The following is a 20,931-nucleotide window of genomic DNA, read 5'->3' as shown; positions in this document are numbered from 1 at the left end:
GTGCAAAAGCCACGGCTGAGGGAGATTCTCTGGAAATCACCGTGTGAACAGGTGGAGAGACCCTTCCTGGAGGTACGAGTGAAGCTTTAGAGGAACAAACTACAACACATCCAACGCTACTTTGATAAAAGGCAGAATGGGAAATGGAGCCTGCAAGAATACACAAGGACAACCAGAGAGTCCACCAAAAGGTACTTGTACACATCATATGTACGACCGTTATGGTGCAGAAGCTATAAGGCAGGTCGAGAATTGGTATTTGTGGACAAAGGGACATGATAAGGAGTTTCCAAGAGATGGTACATTTGAGCGAAGTCGATTGGAAAGATTGGAACAAATATTGAAAGCCAGGAAGAGACAGAATCTAACGGTAGACTGGCTTGCATTCCATCTTTGGGATGGTGAATCCAGACAACGGGAACAGCAAGAACGGATAACGGATCTAGAACTTAAAATAAAAAGGATACAGGATACAGTGCAGGAGACAAATGCACAACTGCCCTCGAAATTAGGAATGAAAGTGACGGTTGTCCCATCTGATTTCCAGTTGTCTCCCCAAAAAAGGACGGTACAGAGAATTTTTTCGTGTTTCAGGAGACAACGAGAGATTGCAGTGGCAACTCAGGAATGTAGAGATGCAGCCCAGCAATACAAATGCACAGGTGCACAGACCAGGAAACGACAGAAACCGGTGTTTCAAGTGTGGAAAGATGGGACATTGGAGAAGAAGATGTCCGTATGTCAACAGGAGGACAAGGTCATGGGGCAAACCAAGATCAAGGGTACCAGTACGTACCGGTACCTCAGACAATGATTAGGCCTTCATTGCTGCAAATCCCAAATGATGATTGGCCTCAACAGATTCGATTACTGGACAAACATGAATAACTGTCAATGATTCTTGGGTCTGAAAAGTTTTCGGAGCAAGAATTATTCATTTTTTCTTTTGCTTGTAAGCAAATTAGTAATTAATTGATCACATGCCGAAATTGGATCTTTTATGTTGGGCACACAATTTTAAATTTACAAAGTTGGAACAATTGCTTTGCAAATTTTTGAAACTAAGTGACAAGAGTCACATGATGATCAGGTGGGAATTTCGGACTAGTGTTCCGCATGATTGATAGGTCAGTGGTCGACTGACATGCAAATGGGTGTGTAGTCAAATTTGGATAAATTATTGTGGGAACTGAAAGGGTAATTTCAATGTGACATCATAGGGGTTTTCTAAGAATAAGCTTTTGGTCCATTTGTGTATTAGCATTTCTAAAATTGAAGGACAAATTTTATGAAATTGAAATAAAATTGACACCCATCTTGATCTGTAAATAATAGTTCCAACGCAAACAAATACGCATAATGCAGGTGTGTGTGTATTTTTGTGTGTCAATGTTAGTGTTTTTATTGTTTTGTGTATCAATCTTACAAGATTGTTGACACCGACAGTGTGCCTGTCTGGAAATGGATAGTTTTATGTGGATGGGATTGAATATGCAGAGAATCCGTAAAATAAAATAGAAATAAAATTTGATTATGAACATTATCTCTTTTGTCAAGGGAGATGGAATATAAAGATTTGATTTGATGATTTATGAGCAGCTATTCATTCATAGTAAAATTGTGAGTAATTTGGGGATTCCATTTTGATAGAATTTATATGAGAATAACAGCTATTTATGGATATGAGCTTCATAAAAGGAAATGAGGGAGTACAAAATTATCCAAATTTGGGAGAGGTCTTACACTGACTTCCCAGAATACTCTGCTCATGGATTTATATATATATATATAAACTTGAATTTTATCAGCATATAAATTGTGCTGCATGTATGGATGTGTATTAGGCATAGATGATATGGGAAAATAGTAAAGAAAATCTTGCTGATTGGAACTATTGTGAGTTTTAAAACGGAATGCATTGTGCATCTTAAACCAAGGGGCAGACATGAACGCGCTGTTACGTTATTTATACTCAGAACGCGCTGTTACATGTACCTGCAACATATTTGTTAATCTCGCACACCTATATTGGCATACTGGTGTCAGTAGTACTCACTGGGTGCATAGAAATGGATGAGCAACAGTTAAGGGGGTGTATTGAAACACTTACTTGGATACTTTCTACAAAAGTAGGGGTTTCAATAAGTGGTACCATACACATGGGATTCATCAAATTAAGTTTTGGAGTTCAAACAAAGTTACTGGTTAACAGATGGGAATGGATAGTAAATAAATTCTTCGATGCTGGGTAAATGAAGTGAGATATTACAAAGACTTATTAGAGCTATTGTTCTTCCTTGCAGCAGTGGGAGAAAATTTAGATCCAACATAATGAATCTATAAATGAATGTGATAGGGATAATATCCTCAATTTGTACTAATTATTTGATTGTGGGTAAAGGAATTAATTAATCGTAGTGGATTGTTAACAAGCAGCCTGAAATGTCCTGAGAGTGTGCATCCATGTAATCAGAAATCCCAGATTTGTTTTTACAAACAACATTTTGGTAGAGATCTTATGCGGACGAATACTTGCTTGGTAGATAAAAACGGTACTGCATGTTGGCAGCCACTTCAGTGGCCATTTAGGCCGAACAAATAGGAAAAAACTGTAATTGAATATGTAATTTACAGATGAGTATTTGGGAAGTAAAAAGGGAATTTATTGATTTGGGAGACATTTTTCGAAGGTTTATTAAAGTGTTGCAATATGACATTTGGCAAGGAAAATTATTGGATGGGAAAATTAGATCTGTTTATAAAATGAGTTTGTTGACCCATTGAAGTTAATTCTTTGAATTGTTGTTTAATTAGCATTTTGAGTTCAAATTGGAAATAGTTTGGTAGAGCTTTGGTTAAAACCTTTGGTTGCAGTGTTTTGGAACAAATTGATAAACCATAGGAGATTGATAAGAATAGAAAAAAAAAATATGGACCCAAAATAGAAAGTTGGATTCATGCCCCTCATTGCAAACAAGGACATGGGGCTAAGGTGGACGATCCCACAGAAAATGAGGCTGCACCTAGCAGCCCAGCAGAACATTCAGTGGTAGATAAATGATAGTCGTGATTTACAGTCATTTGAATTACATTTTAACACCCCTTGCATTGATAAACATTACATTTTCAACATGTGATATTCCTACTTGGAATAGTGACATTTATTTGCCTACATGACATACAATTACCTGCTGATATTAATACAACATGAGTGAAAAATGTATCACAACTACACTCATGATCAGGGGATTGAGTTCAACCCCGGGAGATAGGGGGATCAGGGTAAGACAAATAATCTGATTATGTTACATATTAAGGGATTTTCTTTATTTACCTTTTAGGAAGCTTGTTAGTTTGGTATATAATGTTAAATGTCATCGACATATAACTATGTCATAGATATGAATATATACAAGGAGTAGCAGACTTGTTTGTTGGTTTAGTAGTTATATTGGCAATTGTTTTAGTGGTGGCTTGCTTGAAAGCCTTAGTGACGGTGTGTTTGAATAAGGTAACCAACAACACGATGATAACGCATGAAGTGACAAATGAGGAAAGAAATGTGAAACCAGAAAAGGAAGACTTTTATGGCGACATAAACAGTAGAATTAAGATAATGGCATAACGACAATGTTATGAGTTGTGTCAATTACAATATCAGTGAACTCATATCACCACGAGTGACACACTGTTAGAAAAACAGAGGGAAAAGAAAAAGTGGAGAGGAATTATGGTAATAATACATTATGCTTAATTTGTTGGTTTGGGAAAATTGTTGTTGGGAATTAGATATTCCCGTTTGTGATTGTAATCATATACAATGCTATTCTTAGATTAGTAATAAAATACATACCTGATTGAATATTATTTGTGTGACGCATATCTATCTATATTATAATAGCCGTAGATGATTCTGTCTGTCTGTCTGTCTATCTGTTGGGTGTCTGTCCGGGGTGTGGCTTACTCGGTTTGCAGAGTAGCTCCACCCATAGCTCCACCCATTCTGGGAGTGGCTATAAACAAATATCCACCATTTTATTAACTCGCATAGCTTTGAGTCCTGTTTTGTAGGCCCGTGGTGTCTTGCTCTCCCCCAGTTTTATTTCAAATCAAATTCGATAAATCATTTCATTTTTCACAGTCGCTAACATAGTTTTAGACTCGGTTGAAAAAAAACGGGAAGAAAATCCGATGAAAGTTGCCGTTTATAGAACGAAATGAATTCTCAAAGGCCTGTAACTTCAAGGCCATTGAGTCTCTCTCACGCCTTTATCTCCAATCTAACTCACCATATGATTTCATTTTTATCGATGGTTTTACTTTTAGACTCGGTGTCAGCAATAATTGAGAACAATCCACACACGCGGGAAAATGCAGAGATATATTTTTTAAAATCGCGTCATGGTGTATCATACACCGCCCAACATGACACCGCCGGCAATGTGTCGATATATATTAAAAATTCGCTTTTGCTTTTCCGTTATGATATATTACTATTTCGTTTGATGATAGTCGTCACAAAAACGTCAACAATGATGCCGACATATATTTCTTCGTTTTTATTTCATTCAACATATTAGCCGGAAGTAAAATATGTTTCAGGAAATTACCGAGAGATATTTCTTCGTTTTTTTTATTAGTTATGTGCGCATACACTTTAAATAGGTTTATTTGAAATCTTTAATTTTCCACAAACATTCCACACACGCGGGAAAATGCAGAGATATATTTTTAAAAATCGCGTCATGGTGTATCATACACCGCCCAACATGACACCGACGGCAATGTGTCGATATCTATTTTAAATTCGATATATCATTTCATTTTTCACAGTCGCTAACATAGTTTTAGACTCGGTTGAAAAAAAACGAGAAGAAAATCCGATGAAAGTTGCCGTTTATAGAACGAAATGAATTCTCAAATGCCTGTAACTTCAAGGCCATTGAGTCTCTCTCACGCCTTTATCTCCAATCTAACTCACCATATGATTTCATTTTTATCGATGGTTTTAGAGTCGGTGTCAGCAATAATTGAGAACATTCCACACACGCGGGAAAATGCAGATATATTTTTTTAAATCGCGTCATGGTGTATCATACACCGCCTAACATGACACCGACGGCAACGTGTCGATACATATTAAAAATTCGATATATCATTTCATTTTTCACAGTCGCTAACATAGTTTTCGACTCGGTTGAAAAAAAACGGGAAGGAAATCCAATGAAAGTTGCCGTTTATAGAACGAAATGAATTCTCAAACGCCTGTAACTTCAACTTCAAGGCCATTGAGTCTCTCTCACGCCTTTATCTCCAATCTAACTCACCATATGATTTCATTTTTATCGATGGTTTTGGACTCGGTGTCAGCAATAATTGAGAACATTCCACACACGCGGGAAAATGCAGAGATATATTTTTAAAAATCGCGTCATGGTGTATCATACACCGCCCAACATGACACCGACGGCAACGTGTCGATATATATTAAAAATTCGCTTTTGCTTTTCCGTTAAGATATATTACTTTTTCGTTTGATGACAGTCGTCACAAAAACGTCAACAATGATGCCGACATATATTTCTTCGTTTTTATTTAATTCAACATTATTAGCCGGAAGTAAAATATGTTTCAGGAAATTACCGAGAGATATTTCTTCGTTTTTTAAAATTAGTTATGTGCGAATACACTTTAAATAGGTTTATTTGAAATCTTTAATTTTCCACAATATAATTTACTTGCCATTTATCATTTGATGATTACGAGACAAATTCCTCTTGAGGATCGTGACAATTCATGCGCTGCGTGGAAACTTCTATTTCCAAAATGAATGAGACGATCGATGAAGAACGCAGACTTGAACAGGATGCAGCAAGAAAACGAATGAGACGGGCGAACGGGTCCATTGACGAACGTCAATGCAAACTTGCGGGGTCACCCGTGGGAATCCCACGGGCATGGATGTGTGTGACATTTCGACATATTGAGTTAGATGCTGCACATTCATTTTTACAAAATGGTTACTGGCAAGTCATCAGATCCAGAAATGGTGTAAAAACCACCGTTTAGAGGCCATTTTTCCCCGCAAAGCGGGGGTTGGCCTTTTCGGGGACCGTGGTAGTTGTTGTTTTTTTGTCCCCTTTTTGAAGCAATGTTTTACGGCCGGATGCCCTTCCTGACGCCAACCCTTTTTGCCGCCTTCAACGACAAACAGGGAATTACCAGTGAACTGGTACTCAATTAGCCGACCTCGGAAGGATGACAGGCTGAGTCAACCCCCCTGGCATTAATTCGGCGATCGACCGAGATTCGAACCCAGGATCCTAAGCCGGCACCCTAGCCGCTAGCCCAACACCAGAAATGGTGTCATGAACACAATTTATTTACGCACAAGCACAAAAGCAAGACGGGCCGATTTCCGATTCCGACGGGCCGACGGGCGAGACGGGCCGATTTCCGATTCCGACGGGCCGATTTGGAGCAAGAAAAAGAACGAGACGGGAGAAAAAGGAGAGAAACGAGACGGGGAAAGCCGACTGGAGAGGCGAGTGAGGCGCGATTGGAGAGGAGTGTGAGGCGCGATTGGAGAGGAGTGTGAGGCACGATTGGAGAGGAGTGTGAGGCGTGATTGGAGAGGAGTGTGAGGCACGATTGGAGAGGAGTTATTGGAGGGGAGTGTGAGGCACGATTGGAGAGGAGTGTGAGGCACGATTGGAGAGGAGTGTGAGGCGCGATTGGAGAGGATTGTGAGGCGCGATTGGAGAGGAGTGTGAGGCGCGATTGGAGAGGCGTGTGAAGGATTGGAGAGGAGAGGAGTGTGAGGGATTGGAGAGGTGAGGGATTGGAAAGGAGAGGGATGTGAGGGTTTGGAGAGGAGAGGAGTGCTAGGTGGAGAGAGGAGAGTGTCAGGTGGAGACAGGAGAGTGTCAGGTGGAGACAGGAGAGTGTCAGGTGGAGAGGAGTGAGGGGTCACATATTATGTGAAATAACTAAATTCACACCATTTCTGGATCTGATGACTTGCCAGTAACCATTTTGTAAAAATGAATGTGCAGCATATAACTCAATATGTCGAAATGTCACACACATCCATGCCCGTGGGATTCCCACGGGTGACCCCGCTAGTAAATGAATATAACGTTTGTGTTAAGGAAAAAACAACAAATTGTTGAATGTGAAACTGTCGGAAGATATACATGATTATGCTGATTTCATGGTAAGATGTACCCTATCTGATCCAGTGTGTGCGGAAAGCAGATTCAGATGTGACTGAGCATAAGGATAAGACGAGATCACAGTTTGGAGGGATTGCTAACGGAATTGGGAAGAAGGTCGAGAAAGAAAATTTGTGGCTAAAAAATGAAGTTAATCGTGGCATACACCCTCTTTCTCAAAGAATGATGAAGACATTCTCCCGTGTAACTTGGAGATGAATGCTTACCTTCACCAAGGAAATTTATGTGACCATTTGCCTGGATCACACTGCAACATATGAAAGAAAGGCGATCACTTACTCTTGTTCGAAGGCTTCGAACATTCACCACATCAGAAGTTGCAGGACAACGACATTTTACCTGCAACCTCTGTGAAATGCGGGGACATATGTTATTACTTCACCAACGTCCGGGGAACCAGCATGGAGCTGCAAAAAACGGCTGTGCCCTTGTCACAACAGCTGTGCACGATTCTGCTGGTTGCTCCTGGTAAGGACCATGAATGACCTGAACACCATGGTCCCAACATCATTGTGGATGCATCTGGCATCCCTGTTCCACATCTTGCTGGCCAATCAACGTCACACCAATACTTGCTGCCCACTCACAATGAGGGAGGAGGCAAGTCGACTACAACTGGGTGAAGGCCGTGTTCAGGAATTACTATGGTTTACAGCAAAAAAGTGGCAAGAATGCTACAAGGAGAGCAGGGTCAGTCTATGACTCCGCAATGTTACCACAACAGCGAAATCCTACACGAAGTAGTGCAGGAGCTATGAAGACATTAGGAGAAAATGTTTCATACCAGGATTCAAACACAAGTGATCAGCCCTTCCTTTCAAACAAAGTCAACATTTGTGTGGAGGAAAACGTTTTTTGCCAGATGGTGCAGATGCTTTACAAAACTTGAAAATGAAGTGAAATTGTTGTATCTTGGTGATGGTGAAGTGTTGTTTTGAAAATATATTTGTGATGCAAATGCAATAGATTGAACGATATGGAAGGAGTCAATGACCAACGAAATGTTTTGTGATTCTTGCAGGATGACGGTGTATGCCCAAGGGAATTTGATTACCAAAGTGATTGATTATTTACTTATACTTGTAATGATGTTTACTTGTAGTGATTGATTATTTACTTATACTTGTAATGATGTTTACTTGTAGTGATTGATTATTTACTTATATTGATGTTTAGATTAATGGTTAATATAAACAAAAAACAAAAAGATGAGGGAATTGTGGAAGTGTAACTCAGCGTAACTTATTAATTGGCACTGGTAACTTATTAATTAACCTGGTAACAAAGCAAATACATTTTACATGCAAACTCTGTGAAGGACGAGTTTGTAAATGAGTTAGGAATGTGCACGAACATGATAATCTCTTGAAACACCTGGTCACAGCCCCAGGCTGGAGCACCCCCCTATTGTTTGATAAATGGAACTCACAACAGGGGGGGCTAGCTGGCGCCAGGAAGGCGACCAGTAACGTCAGCGGAGAAGAGATTACGAGTTCAGCGGACAGAGGATTAAGTCGAGTTGGTCCATATAAGCGGGAGCTGCGGCTGGAGTCGAGAGGACTTGCTGCGAGGAGCTCTGACGAACGGGACCATGGCGGAGGAACATCGGCCGAACGAAAAGGACCATGGAAAAGAGTTAATCTCAGCCATTGAATAATGCGGTATTATTTGGTAAATGGAATGAAGTGAATAATAAACTAGACCTTTTGTAAACCTGAGTCCGGTCATTGGAGTCCTGTGAGTCATACACGAAATTCTTCCACACACCTCTCTCTCCTTTCTCTCTGCCCCAAAGCCAGATTTTCGGAGGTGGGAGACAAAAGAAGACAAGTGAGTAAGGTGGTAAGGGCGCAAAAGTGCACGCAGTACTAGGTAATGCACACTGGGGGCACATGGGAACCTGGTGAGACAGGTACGTTCCTACCGTACGCCCCCCCCCCCCCACCAGGTAACCTACATTGCCACTCCCTTACCCCTTACTGTATCCACAAAACACAACACTACCCATAAACATCTACTTTACACATCACCAACGTCCCTACTGTCTTCCCCGTTCCTCCCATAAACCAAATTCGTCTTCTCTCCCTCCTAACCAATCAAATTTGCCATTTCCAACTCTCATCAAAATCTGCCATCTCCAACTCAACATCAAAATCTGCCATCACCAATTCATCATCAGTCCCTCCTAAGGAGGGAGAGATGGAATCACCCCAATGTCTCATCCACGTCGTGATGCGTCTCACAAATCCACACAGCAATTCTCCTTTCCTGCAACACAGAACAAAGGAACACAGGTGTGGAGTCATCATCACCACCTCAGGTAAGTGGCTGCGTATGGTGCGACAGGTTCATCAATCCTAACTATTTCCTAAATGACTTTAACAACTTTACATTACCCGGGGTCTTTCTCCTGCCAAACCATTGGCCCTCATTACTCTATGTGGTTCGAAGAACCAAAATCCCATTGACCATCTGTGGTGCACACCATCAATTTGGGTCTCACTCCCCGGTTCAACACTCGGTGCCCCCGCACAATTTCGGTGGCTGGGTCGTGTGACGCTCCCAGCTGGTCCGCCCACCTGCACACCTCCACCACTGTTGTTGCCTACCGAGCTCACCTGCTCCTCACCCTAACCTAACTAACTGGGGAAGGCCCTCTCGCACTCTCACCCCCTCAGTGCCCTCTATGGCACGGGCTGCCCGATCCACACCCGGGATCCTCAGGCACCCACTGACACTAACGGCTCCCAGAGCCCACCTGCGGCCTCACCTGGCCGACATCTAACAGTGGTGGAGTGCCCAAACCATTCACACTCATACTAACAGGCCACACGACCAGCCAATTTCACCACACCAATGCACCCATCCACAATACCATTCTGCAACCGCACCACAAATGCCAATATCCAACCACAATTTACCTATACCTTCTAACTATTCTTTAAACTACCCTCCCCGGGTACTCGTGAAAAGGGGTCCACTCTTCCCCCATCCACACCTTCGCACCATGCACACCACTCCGTACCACTTACTCCAACTCTCTCCACACCACTCATTCTCTGCTCCATATATTCCACACACCTGTACTTGCACACCTGTGCTCTCATACTTGGTGCCGCCTGCACCCTTCTCTCCCCCAAGCGCATTCGCGCTGATCCACAACACTCACTACTCATACACTGCTCCACACACCTGTCCAGTTCTCACACAGCATCATCTCATCTAACTACTCCCCTCTGAAACTTGCGCTTCCCAGTCGTCCCTTTAAACTATTGCGCTCCCTCGTCATTATCATCCACTCTAATCTACCTGCGTCCCCTCTACAGGTATCCTTGTCACTAACTAATCTTAACGTCACCTAATGTCATCTTCGCTAGACCCCTACACACGATATCCTAACCCACCCGGGCTAGTTTTCACTGCCATACACCCCTTAATCTATAGCGCATTTGCCCCCAGTTTGTGAGGGATGACAGAGTTGCCATCCCACCACATCGGGCATCTCCCACTACCAATTTTGCACATCAAATTTCAACAAATCAAAAATTTGCCAATCACTACCCATCATCTGCTAATCATTACTGCCAATCCTTTGCCAATCATCAAATTTTGTTTTTCTAATTTCGGGTCCAAAACACTAACCTCATCACTCGTCTACTTATTAGATCCTCTCGGTGCGCCAATTCACATCTACAGCCCGGCTTCGTACAGCCGAGCAATGAATGCGGGTTCTTTGGTACCGGCGGTTGGATGCGTCCGGCACTCGGTGCAGGGACGGGGGCTTACCCGTGCCGAGATCCCACGCACCACCTCGCCGCGGAGCCATCCAATTGCCCGATCTCGACCTGCCGGAACGTCTCAATAAAAAGTGGTCGCCATGACGACCCTTCCTATCGGGCTGCCCGTTCCGCCTAGCGGAGCACGGACGCGGCCGTTCCAAGCGCGGCCCAGCGTGGATCGCGTACGGCGGTCCTTTCGAACCCGCCGTGGCTCGGATCCCCGCTGGTTCTCGCGGCACGCGAAGCCCGGCACGCACCGAGGGCCCGATTCGGCTATAAGTCGCTCTAACCTCTAACCCGGTTACCGTCGATGCTTCACCTGCATGCTTACACCCAGCAACCCGTTCCTTGCTCATACATCCAGCTATTCCCATGCCCCTCGTCATTGTGCCTTCTCTTCCACACCCAGGTACACTCATTCCGCTCACAGACTTGGTCACACACCTGACCACCGAACACTTTGGCACACATTCGCCGTTCGCACACCTCACCAACACACCTCTTCGTGCCCCTCCTCAGTCACCTCCTCTGTGACGATCGCAGGTGTGCTCTCACTCGCACACCCAACCACGTGCCTCACGACCAATTCCAGCGTGCATTCCCACACACGCTCTACCATTCCAGGTGTGCTTCCTTTCTCACCTGTCACAACCAACTCACGCTCCGTGTCACTCTTACTACTTCCACCACCACTCTTGACAGCGCACTCACCCTTACTCTCGACAGCGCACTCTTTCCTCATGCACCTGTCCGTTACACACCTTTCTCGCGCACCCTCTCCCTTTACACCCTCTGTAACACTCACCACAGGTGTACACTCTTCCTTACTTTTGACAGCGCACTCTTTCCCCATGCACCCGTCCGTTACACACCTTGCTCGCGCATCCTCTCCCGTTACATCCTCTGTAACACTCACCACAGGCGTGCATTCTTCCGTTACATCCTCTGTAACACTCCTCACTACGCGCTTCCATGTGCTCCCTCGCACACGCGCTACGACCGACTCACTCTCGACAACACCCTCACTCCTTGGCGCGCACTTTTTCCTCACACACCCCAGAGTCGGACTTTCTCGCACACCTCCTTTTTCGCACACCAGACCTGTCGCACACTTCACCAACGGCCTCTCACGAACATCCGGGTCCATCTCGACCCCCAAGCTTATTAAATCACCTGGCGCATCATACGCACGACCATATTGGTCACCACTTACACCGGGTCCTCTTTCTCTTCGCTTCTCCTCCATCACCTGCGAATCCCTCATCCGGTTAATGAGCACATCATCACGATCCGAACACAGGCTTTGGACCAAAGCTTTTACTTCCTCCTTTATCTCTTTCTTATCCTCTCTCCGTCGCTTCTTAATTTCGCTCACCCCTTCTTCCACTTCTTCTAATTTCTGCTTCACCTCATTTTTTACCATCAAATCTTGGAGCCGGCGGCAGGGATTTTCGAAGCTCCACACGGTCTCCACGTTTTTCGAAGTTAAGTCTGTTCACAATTGTATTTTGTCGAAACTGTATTTATCTTTCGGTGTGTGAAGTTATTGTGTGCAACTTTGGTTGTTTCTCGGTGTTTATCTTTCATAAATTGATCGTCTGTTTGCCGTGTCGTGAGCAAAGCCTTTGCCGCGTCGCGAACGATTTGAAATCGAAGTTAAGTGATTGTTCCCATTTGTATTTTCGTTAAAACTGTATTTATTTATGGTGTTGTACGTATATTGTGTCCCGACGAAGATTTTTCGGTGCAAATCTTTCATACCTGTATTGAAAATCGTGTTAATTCGTGTTGTGTCTTGAGGCCTTGTACAGTGTGCACTGTACAACCTTGAGGCTTTGTTTTTCTCAGCGGTCCGTCGTTTGTGATCCAATAACTTTCGTTCTCTGTATTCCCAGTCTTTTCACCCATAGCCTACTTCCTTGTGTAAATCTCAACTCAAAAAAAAAAAAAAAAAAAAAAAAATTTCCTTCTCTGTTCTCATTCGTTTATTCATTCTTATTCGTTCGTTCGTTCTTCGACCACGTGTTTCTCCCCCATGTCCCCAGATAGTTTTCACTCATTAACCTTCAATGTTTACACTTTCCCCTCAAGTTATGTATTCCGTCATATTTTATAACACCTTTTTCTTCTTCTTCTTTAAAAGGCTGCTTTCGACTTGCTCACCAAATCAATTCATCCCAAAAAAAATATCCATCTCCTATAGTGCCTTTTTTCTACATTCCCTAAACTCTCCTGCACTCCATCCTCCATCCAGCGTCCTTAAATGTATTTTTAACTCGAAGGTCACAAGAAACTCATTTTGCAATAAATGTTCGTTTCCCATAAATCGTACACTTTCAAAAATCCAATATCACCCCTCCCCTCCAAATCATCCCCATAACCCCTCCCCTCCAAATCTTCCCCATCACCCCTCCCCTCCAAATCTTCCCCATCACCCATCCCTTTCAAATCTCCCCCCTTGCCCCCTCCCTCCTAAACTACCCCCTCACCCCTCCCCGCCAAGACGCCCCCTCGCCCCTCCCCTCCTAGACTCCTGCCTCACCCCTCCCCTCCAAATCTCCCCCATATCCCATCCCTTTCAAATCCCTCCCCTTGTCCCTTCCCTCCCAAACTCCCCCCTCACCCCTCCCCTTCAAATCTCCCCACCCTCATTGCTTCTCAATTTCCCCCCTCTCACTCCCCCTCCTCAAAGCATCCTCCCCGCTTCTTCCCCCTTCAAACTCTCACCTCCATCTCCCCCAACCTTCTGCCTCGCTCTTCCCCCTCCTCAAATAACACCTCATTGTGGCTCACCCAATCACCATCAAACCTTTTGTCCGCCCCATCCTTCCCTTTCTCCGAGCTATTCTTAAATCTCTGACACACCTTCAACAGCTCTCCCTACCTCTTCCACCTCTTCCACATCTTACCCTACCCCTCCTCCCCCCTGTTCTGTATCTGATGCTCCCCCTTCCTCTTCATTAACGGTATGGACCTCAAACATCCGGGGCCTCCGTTCAAACTTAACTGATCTCTCCATACAGGTTGCTTCTGTCAAACCAGACATGATCTGCTTAACAGAAACTTTCCTCCTTTATGATGTCTCTGATTCCATAGTATCTCTCCCGGGCTACTCCCTCCTCCGGTATGATAGACCTGAGCCTCGTCCTGGAGGCGGGATTGCTATCTTTATCAAAAACTCTCTTCCTCACTCGCCCTGCACTGCACTCTCTCCACCTCACCCCCAGGAATACCTCTGGCTACGGCTTCCCCTTCGCTCCCACCTCTTGTTCATATGTGTGTTGTACCGTCCACCAAACAGTGATGACTCCATCTACATCTCGCTGTCTGATGATATGGACCAACTTCTATCTACTCATCCCAACTCTCTCTTCCTCATATGTGGTGATTTCAACTGTCATCATGCCAGTTGGCTGGGTGTGGGTACCTCTCTCACCAGCCATGGCTCCTCAGCAAAGGACTTCTGCGACTCACTGGGACTGACACAATCTGTCAATTTCCCGACCCGGATCTCAGTCAACGGAACATCTTCTCTTCTGGACTTGGTTATGACTAACTTCCCTGAAAATGTCTGCTGCTCTTCTTCTGCTCCGATCGGATCATCTGATCATGTCCTTGTTAAAGTGGACATCTCTCTGACCATCCTCAGGGAGCCTGCTCAGCGTCGACGAGTCTGGCATTTCACTCAGGCCAACTGGCACGGTCTTCAAGCAGCCATCAATCATCTGGACTGGTCTCCCATCTCTACCACCTCTGACATCAACTCATCCTGGGAATTCTTCCAAAGTAAATTGCTCTCTCTCATGCACAGATTTATCCCATCTCGTCTTCAGTTGTCATACCCTTCCTCCCGTCCATGGTACACGGAATCTTGTGGTGAGGCTGTTGCCCAGAAACAACTTGCCTTCGTCTCCTGGAAAGCAAATCCAACGGAAGGAAATCTCATTTCCTTTCACAAAGCCCGAAACAAGTGTGTGTCCACCCTCAGGAGAGCCAGGAAACAATATCTCTCCGTTCTCAAGACCGAACTCTCTTATCTGTCTCCCTCTTCCAAATCCTGGTGGCGTCTGGTCAAATCCGTTTCTGGTGTTTGTTCCCCCTCCATCCCCTCCCTTACCTCAAACGGCTACACAGCTGACTCCGCACGTGAAAAAGCTGAATGCCTCAACTCTGTGTTTGCCTCTAAATCTTGTGTCCCAAACCCATCCCTCTCTGTACCCACCATACCCAGTCGTACCCTGCTGCTCCTGGACTCCGTGTCCTTTCCTCCTGACAAGGTGGAAAAGTTTCTGTCAACCCTCGACTCTGATTCTGCAACTGGACCCGACGGCATCAGCCCACGGGTCCTAAAATCCTGCTCTGCTGCTCTATCTCACCCTCTCTCTGTTCTCTTCACCCTCTCTTTTGCTCAAGGTCAACTGCCATCTGCTTGGAAATCAGCCAACATCACCGCTTTGCACAAAAAAGGTGCAAAAACAGATCCTAGCAACTACAGACCAATCAGCCTTCTCCCAATTATCAGCAAAGTCATGGAATCCATCATTGCTTCGGATATGAAATCTTTCCTCTTCTCCAATGGCTTGATCTCTGATCATCAATTTGGTTTCAGACCAGGTCACTCTACTCTGGACATGCTGCTTCTGCTGTCTCAACAATGGATGGAGGTCCTCAATGCCAAACAGGAAATTAGAGCTGTCTCCCTCGACATATCACGTGCCTTCGACACGATCTGGCACCCCGCTCTGCTCACCAAACTCTCCTCCTTTGGTATCCATGGAAATCTCCACGCATGGCTGGCGGACTTCCTCTCTAGTCGTCGTCAACGTGTGGCCCTGAATGGGTTTCTCTCATCTCCTCTTCCTGTTCAGGCTGGAGTTCCCCAAGGCAGTGTTCTGGGCCCCGTGCTTTTTCTGGTCTTCATCAATGATCTCTCTGACTCTCTCGAAAATCCTCTCTATCTCTTTGCTGATGACTCCACTCTCTGCCGCTCCATTCCTCTTCCCTCAGATCGGCAGTCTGCTGCCTCCTCACTCTCTGAAGACCTGGACAAAATCACAGACTGGTCAAACAAGTGGAACATGTCTTTCAATCCTGACAAATCTCACACTCTTACTATGTCTCTCCGAAAAGATTGACTGGACAACCCTCCCATCTACTTTCTCAACAATCCTCTCCAAGAAGTTCTGTCGCTCAAGATTTTGGGTCTCACTATCTGCCATGATCTTTCTTGGGAAAACCACATTTCCAAGCTGGCCTCCAAAGCCAGTCGCCGACTGGGCATCCTCCGTCGTGCGAAGTCCTTCCTCGGCACACCTGAGCTCCTCACCACATACAAGGCTTTCATCCGCAGCTCAATGGAATACTGTTCTCCCCTATGGGCCGGTGCTCCTGCCTCACACCTAGCTCGGCTTCACGCTGTTGAAACCAAAGCTTTCAGAATTATTGGAATCTCCCGCGATGAAGCTATCTCTGAGGGCCTTTCACTCACTCACCGCAGGCAGGTAGGTGGTCTTTCTGTCTTCTACCGACTCCTCTCCGGCCTTGCACCCCCAGCTCTCTCTGTGCTCTGTCCCCCAAATATTCCTACAGGTCGCACAAGATCTGCCAGCAACCCTCTGATGGTTAAACTGCCGAAATCTCGGCTCTCTGCTCACCTTCACTCTTTCATTCCTCTTTTCTCCCGCCTCTGGAACAAACTCCCTCACTCCCTTCAATCCCACTCCTCCCTCCAGGCCTTTAAAACAGCTGTTCACCACCATCTCTTATCTTCCCCCATCCAAAACCTTGATCTTTTCTACCCCCGCTAATTCACCCCAGATCCACCTTGTTTGAAATTCCAACTTCTTTCCTGGAAGTCCTGGCAGTGTCCATATGTTTTATACCTCTCCCACCGCCCCCTTCCCACGCCCCCCCCCCCCCCAAAGCCCTCGCCCTCTCTCAGATCTCTCGATGTCTCCATGTCTCTCGGTCCCTGCTCTCAAATGTTGTGTTTGTGTCCTTCCCCCTCTCTCCCCATCTTGTCTACCGCTCCCTATGTTATATGTTTTATGTGTCGGTTTGTCTGTCTGTGTGATTAATGTTCGCTCTTTCACGAGCCTCGATCTTGTATACAAAAAAAAAAAAAAACAACCTCCTTCATCTCCTCGTGCGCCCCCTTAAGTTCTTCCTCTAACTCCACCTTATTTTTTTCTATGTGCTCCCGCACCTCCCGCTCTTTAACCTCCATCACCTCTACCACCTTGTTCATTTTCCTCGTCAGGTCCTCATGTACCGTCTGACACTCTTTTTTAATTACCCCTACGTCCTTTTTCATCTCCTTCTGTGTTGATTTTAATCCCTCTATTACCGCTGTGTTCTTCTTTACCTGGTCCCCCAACTCCTTTTGTCCCACTGTCAGCTGTTCTACTCCCAGCGTCAACTCCTCTATACCGCCTTGCAATTTTACAGTCCCCTTTCTCACCTCCTTCTCCATGCGCTCCTTACAGTGCCTCACCTCCTCGCACAAGACTCCGACCTCCTCACTCACACCTCTTCTGATCTCTTCTCCCATCACTTGCCTCTCCTGCCCAGATGCCACCCTCATCTGCTCCATTTCCTCCCTGTGAGCATCCAATTTAGTTTCTACCCCCATTCTGACCCCCTCTATCTGCTGCCCCATTTGTTTAACTTCCCTTTCCGCTTGGTCCCTCATGTCCCTCAATTTGCCTTCCATACTGTTTTCTAACCCCTCTAACCCCTTTTTCATCCCTTCCATTTGATTCTCTTGAGCGGCCATTCTGTTTTCTACCCCCGTTAACCCCTCCTGTATTTCCCCTAATCTATTGTCTAATCCCTCTATTCTACTCCCTAACCCTCCGATCTGGGCCCCCATGTCATTCCTCAATTTCTCGCTATTGGACCCCATCCTTTGTTCTAACCGTTCCCCCATTTCTCCCATTTTGCCCCCCATTTCGCCCCCCAATCGCTCACTATCAGCCCTCATTTGCTCACTCTGAGCATCCATCCGGTTCCCCATTACCCCCAATTGCTCACTCTGAGCCCTCGCTCCGTCCCTCATTACCCCCATCATTCTGCTTTCCAATTCTGCTCCATTCTTGTCCATAAGGGCCTTCATTTGTATAAAAAAAAGGTTCAAATCCACCAGCGGCGCTGCTACGGTCGCGGGCGCGGTCGCCGTAGCCATGTGCGAGGCGCCATTTTGCACGCCCGTAACCTCGTGCGCGAGGACGCCATTTTGCGAACCTGCCGCCCTCACTGCTTCGCTCTCCTCATGTCCCTCAATTTGGTCCTGGATCGACCCTGCCTCACTCTCCTCTACCGGAACCCAGCCGTTTTGATCTCCCATAGCGCGACTTTCAAAATTCGGGTTTTGTAAAACAAAATCAAATTTCGGTGACTTGTAATTTTGAGCGCGTTAAGCGCGCTTCTGGTCCTTATCTCACTCCCGACACCAATTGTTACGGACGCGGTTAAGATGTTATTTACCGAGCGGTGGTATTGCCGCGACCTAACAGTTCCCCCGATTCTTCCCCAACTCACCCGATTCCACCCAAACGTTGGCCAAATCGCGCTATGCTAAATCAATGATGGAAAGGACACAACGACTGGGATAGATGAAACGACGCAAGGGGTACAGTTCTCAAGACCTCCGGAGGAGGGTATAATTACAGTGGTGGAGAAAAGGGGGTAGATTACAAGGTAGTGAGGTAAAGACACAGAAGAGATAGGCACTTAATTACAGTCTTATCTTATCCCAGACAGACCACAGACAAACGGAACAAGGCTGACTTACACAGGGATTGATGGCAGGGAGGACAGGTAGGTTGATAGCACAAGGTGCACCTTGGCTCGGGGACAGGATCAAGCACGGTCCAAGAGATGCAGGGAGGTGTCACAGCGCTCGGAAGGGACGTCTCTCTTGCTTCAAGCTCAGCGCGCATCTGACGTCACCTCCCTCTTCCTGCGCATGCTCAGCGGAGAGTGACACGCCCTCGGCTGGTTGGCTCCGCCCCCCTGGGGCCGGTCCGCCGCTTCCATTGGGTGCGGGGGTTACCGGGCTCCGCCCTTGACGAGGAGCTGACAGGGAGCCCCTATTTGGTAACCCCGTCGAGCACATGTTCGATGGCGGCTCGTTGGGAAGGCCTCGTGCCCTCCCAACACCCCCTACCAACCAAGCCGGAGTGAGGACGCGCACTCCCTGTGCACGCCGCTGCCGTTGCTGATGTTGTTGTTGTTGTTGCTGAACCGTGAGGAAGAGCTGCGGGGAGGTATTGGGAGGTCCTAAACTTCCTAACGGTGCCATACAATCACATTCTGGTGCAACGAAGGGTCAGAATTAATGGAAACGAGTCCTTAACTGACATAGACTAAGAATAACTAGCAAGATGTCCTATAGTTGTCTTACATGAGATGCGGTGAACCTGGGCACGACATTTAATGGGGGAAATAGGGGGAGGTCGGGTCTACAGAGTGTTGTTTACAGCAAATGGGACTAGGGAATTGGGGATTGGGGAGAGTTGGGAAGTATTGAGGAAATAGGGGAATATTTACAAGCGGATATGGATGGATGCAAATCCCATATCCGCAACAATATATATACGGTATCTATATATATCTATATATATATATATATATATATATATATATATATATATATATGTATATATATGTATATATATATATATGTATATATGTGTATATGTATATGTATATATGTATTTATTTATTTATTTATTTTTTTAAGTAAGAAAGACGCTTCCAAACAGAAAGGAAAAACTAGATCTACTCTGCAAATTTGAGCAAACTAGTGCGTGCCCGTACGTGCGGGGAGGTAAGTACGTGGACATACGTACGTTGACGTACGTACCAAAAATAAGGCCTCACTGTCCGGAAGTTCGCATATCGCAGTTACGATTAATCGCAAATTAGTTTTAATGGCCAATTCTTCAATTAGCGCCAATGTTTTTGCCATTTTGCAATTTCATCGCAAGAAAAGCACAAAGAGAAGAGAACAACAAACACACGCGGTTCCTTCGCTGTAGCTTGACTGTACGTGCAAAAAAAAAATTACAACTTTCATCGTTCCTTCGGTCTTCGCTCTCGTCCTTCGCCGTTCCTTCGCTCTCGTCCTTTGCTGTTCCTTCGTTCACGTACAAAATGTATGTGTTTGCTAAATAAATGGCCATAACTTGGTAACCACTTGTCCGATTAATAGCAAACCTTGAAAAGACACATCCTCAGGTCCCCAGCAATATACCTGGCAAGTTTCACTTCGATCGGACCAGTGGTTGTCGAGAAACAGCGGTCGCAGACATACACACAGACAGACACACAGACACACAGAGATTGCTTGCATTATAGAGAGATAAACTATTTGAGCAAATAAACAAGAGCAGTCCCGGTCTCAGGCGACGTTTCACCCGCTTCGCAGCAGGCTTTCTCAGGCCAATAGACCACGAGCCCCAGCACGTACCAGGTTTTTATTCATTTTGTAATCCTGGTGTTGGCTTGACGGTTAAGGGTGCTGGCTTGGGATCCTATGATCCTGAGTTCAAATCCCGGTGGATCGTTGAATTAATGCCAGGGGGATTGACTCAGTCTGTCATCCTTCCGAGGTCGGCAAATTGAGTACCAGCTGACTGGTAGTTGGAGCACTGCATCAGCGGCGCTAAAAATGCACTTCCAGAGAAATGATGCAACCAGCAGCCACAGGCTGCATACGAATCAACAACAACAACATTCACTTTGTGGCCGCTTCCGGTCATGTGCCGGTTCTTGAGATCAGATGGAGGAGTTTTTTTTTATTTTTGCAAACCTCAAGCAAATAAACATGAAAGCACATCATAGATCGGCTGCTCTGCTCTTTTTTGTTATTACTTACACGTGATCTTGTATTGTTTGAGTGCAAGTGAACATGT

At 45.5% G+C, this 20,931-nt stretch overlaps 1 protein-coding gene across 1 annotated transcript in view; it reads left to right on the top strand.

Annotated features, from left to right (window-relative positions):
• LOC144893080 (unconventional myosin-IXAa-like) overlaps window positions 1-20,707 on the top strand; it is a 52,018-nt gene extending 31,311 nt beyond the window's left edge. Inside the window, exons 12-13 of the mRNA XM_078782717.1 lie at window positions 20,375-20,527; window positions 20,660-20,707. Coding sequence (XP_078638843.1) covers window positions 20,375-20,527; window positions 20,660-20,707 — 201 coding nt within the window. The remainder of the gene's footprint in view (window positions 1-20,374; window positions 20,528-20,659) is intronic.
• Window positions 20,708-20,931: the final 224 nt, after the last annotated feature.

Source organism: Myxine glutinosa, chromosome 7, assembly GCF_964187855.1.
Source record: "Myxine glutinosa chromosome 7, kmMyxGlut1.1, whole genome shotgun sequence".
In the NCBI taxonomy this organism is placed as follows: Eukaryota; Metazoa; Chordata; class Myxini; order Myxiniformes; family Myxinidae; genus Myxine; species Myxine glutinosa.
Note: the sequence above shows the minus strand (reverse complement) of the source record. Positions and strands in the feature narration are given on the sequence as shown.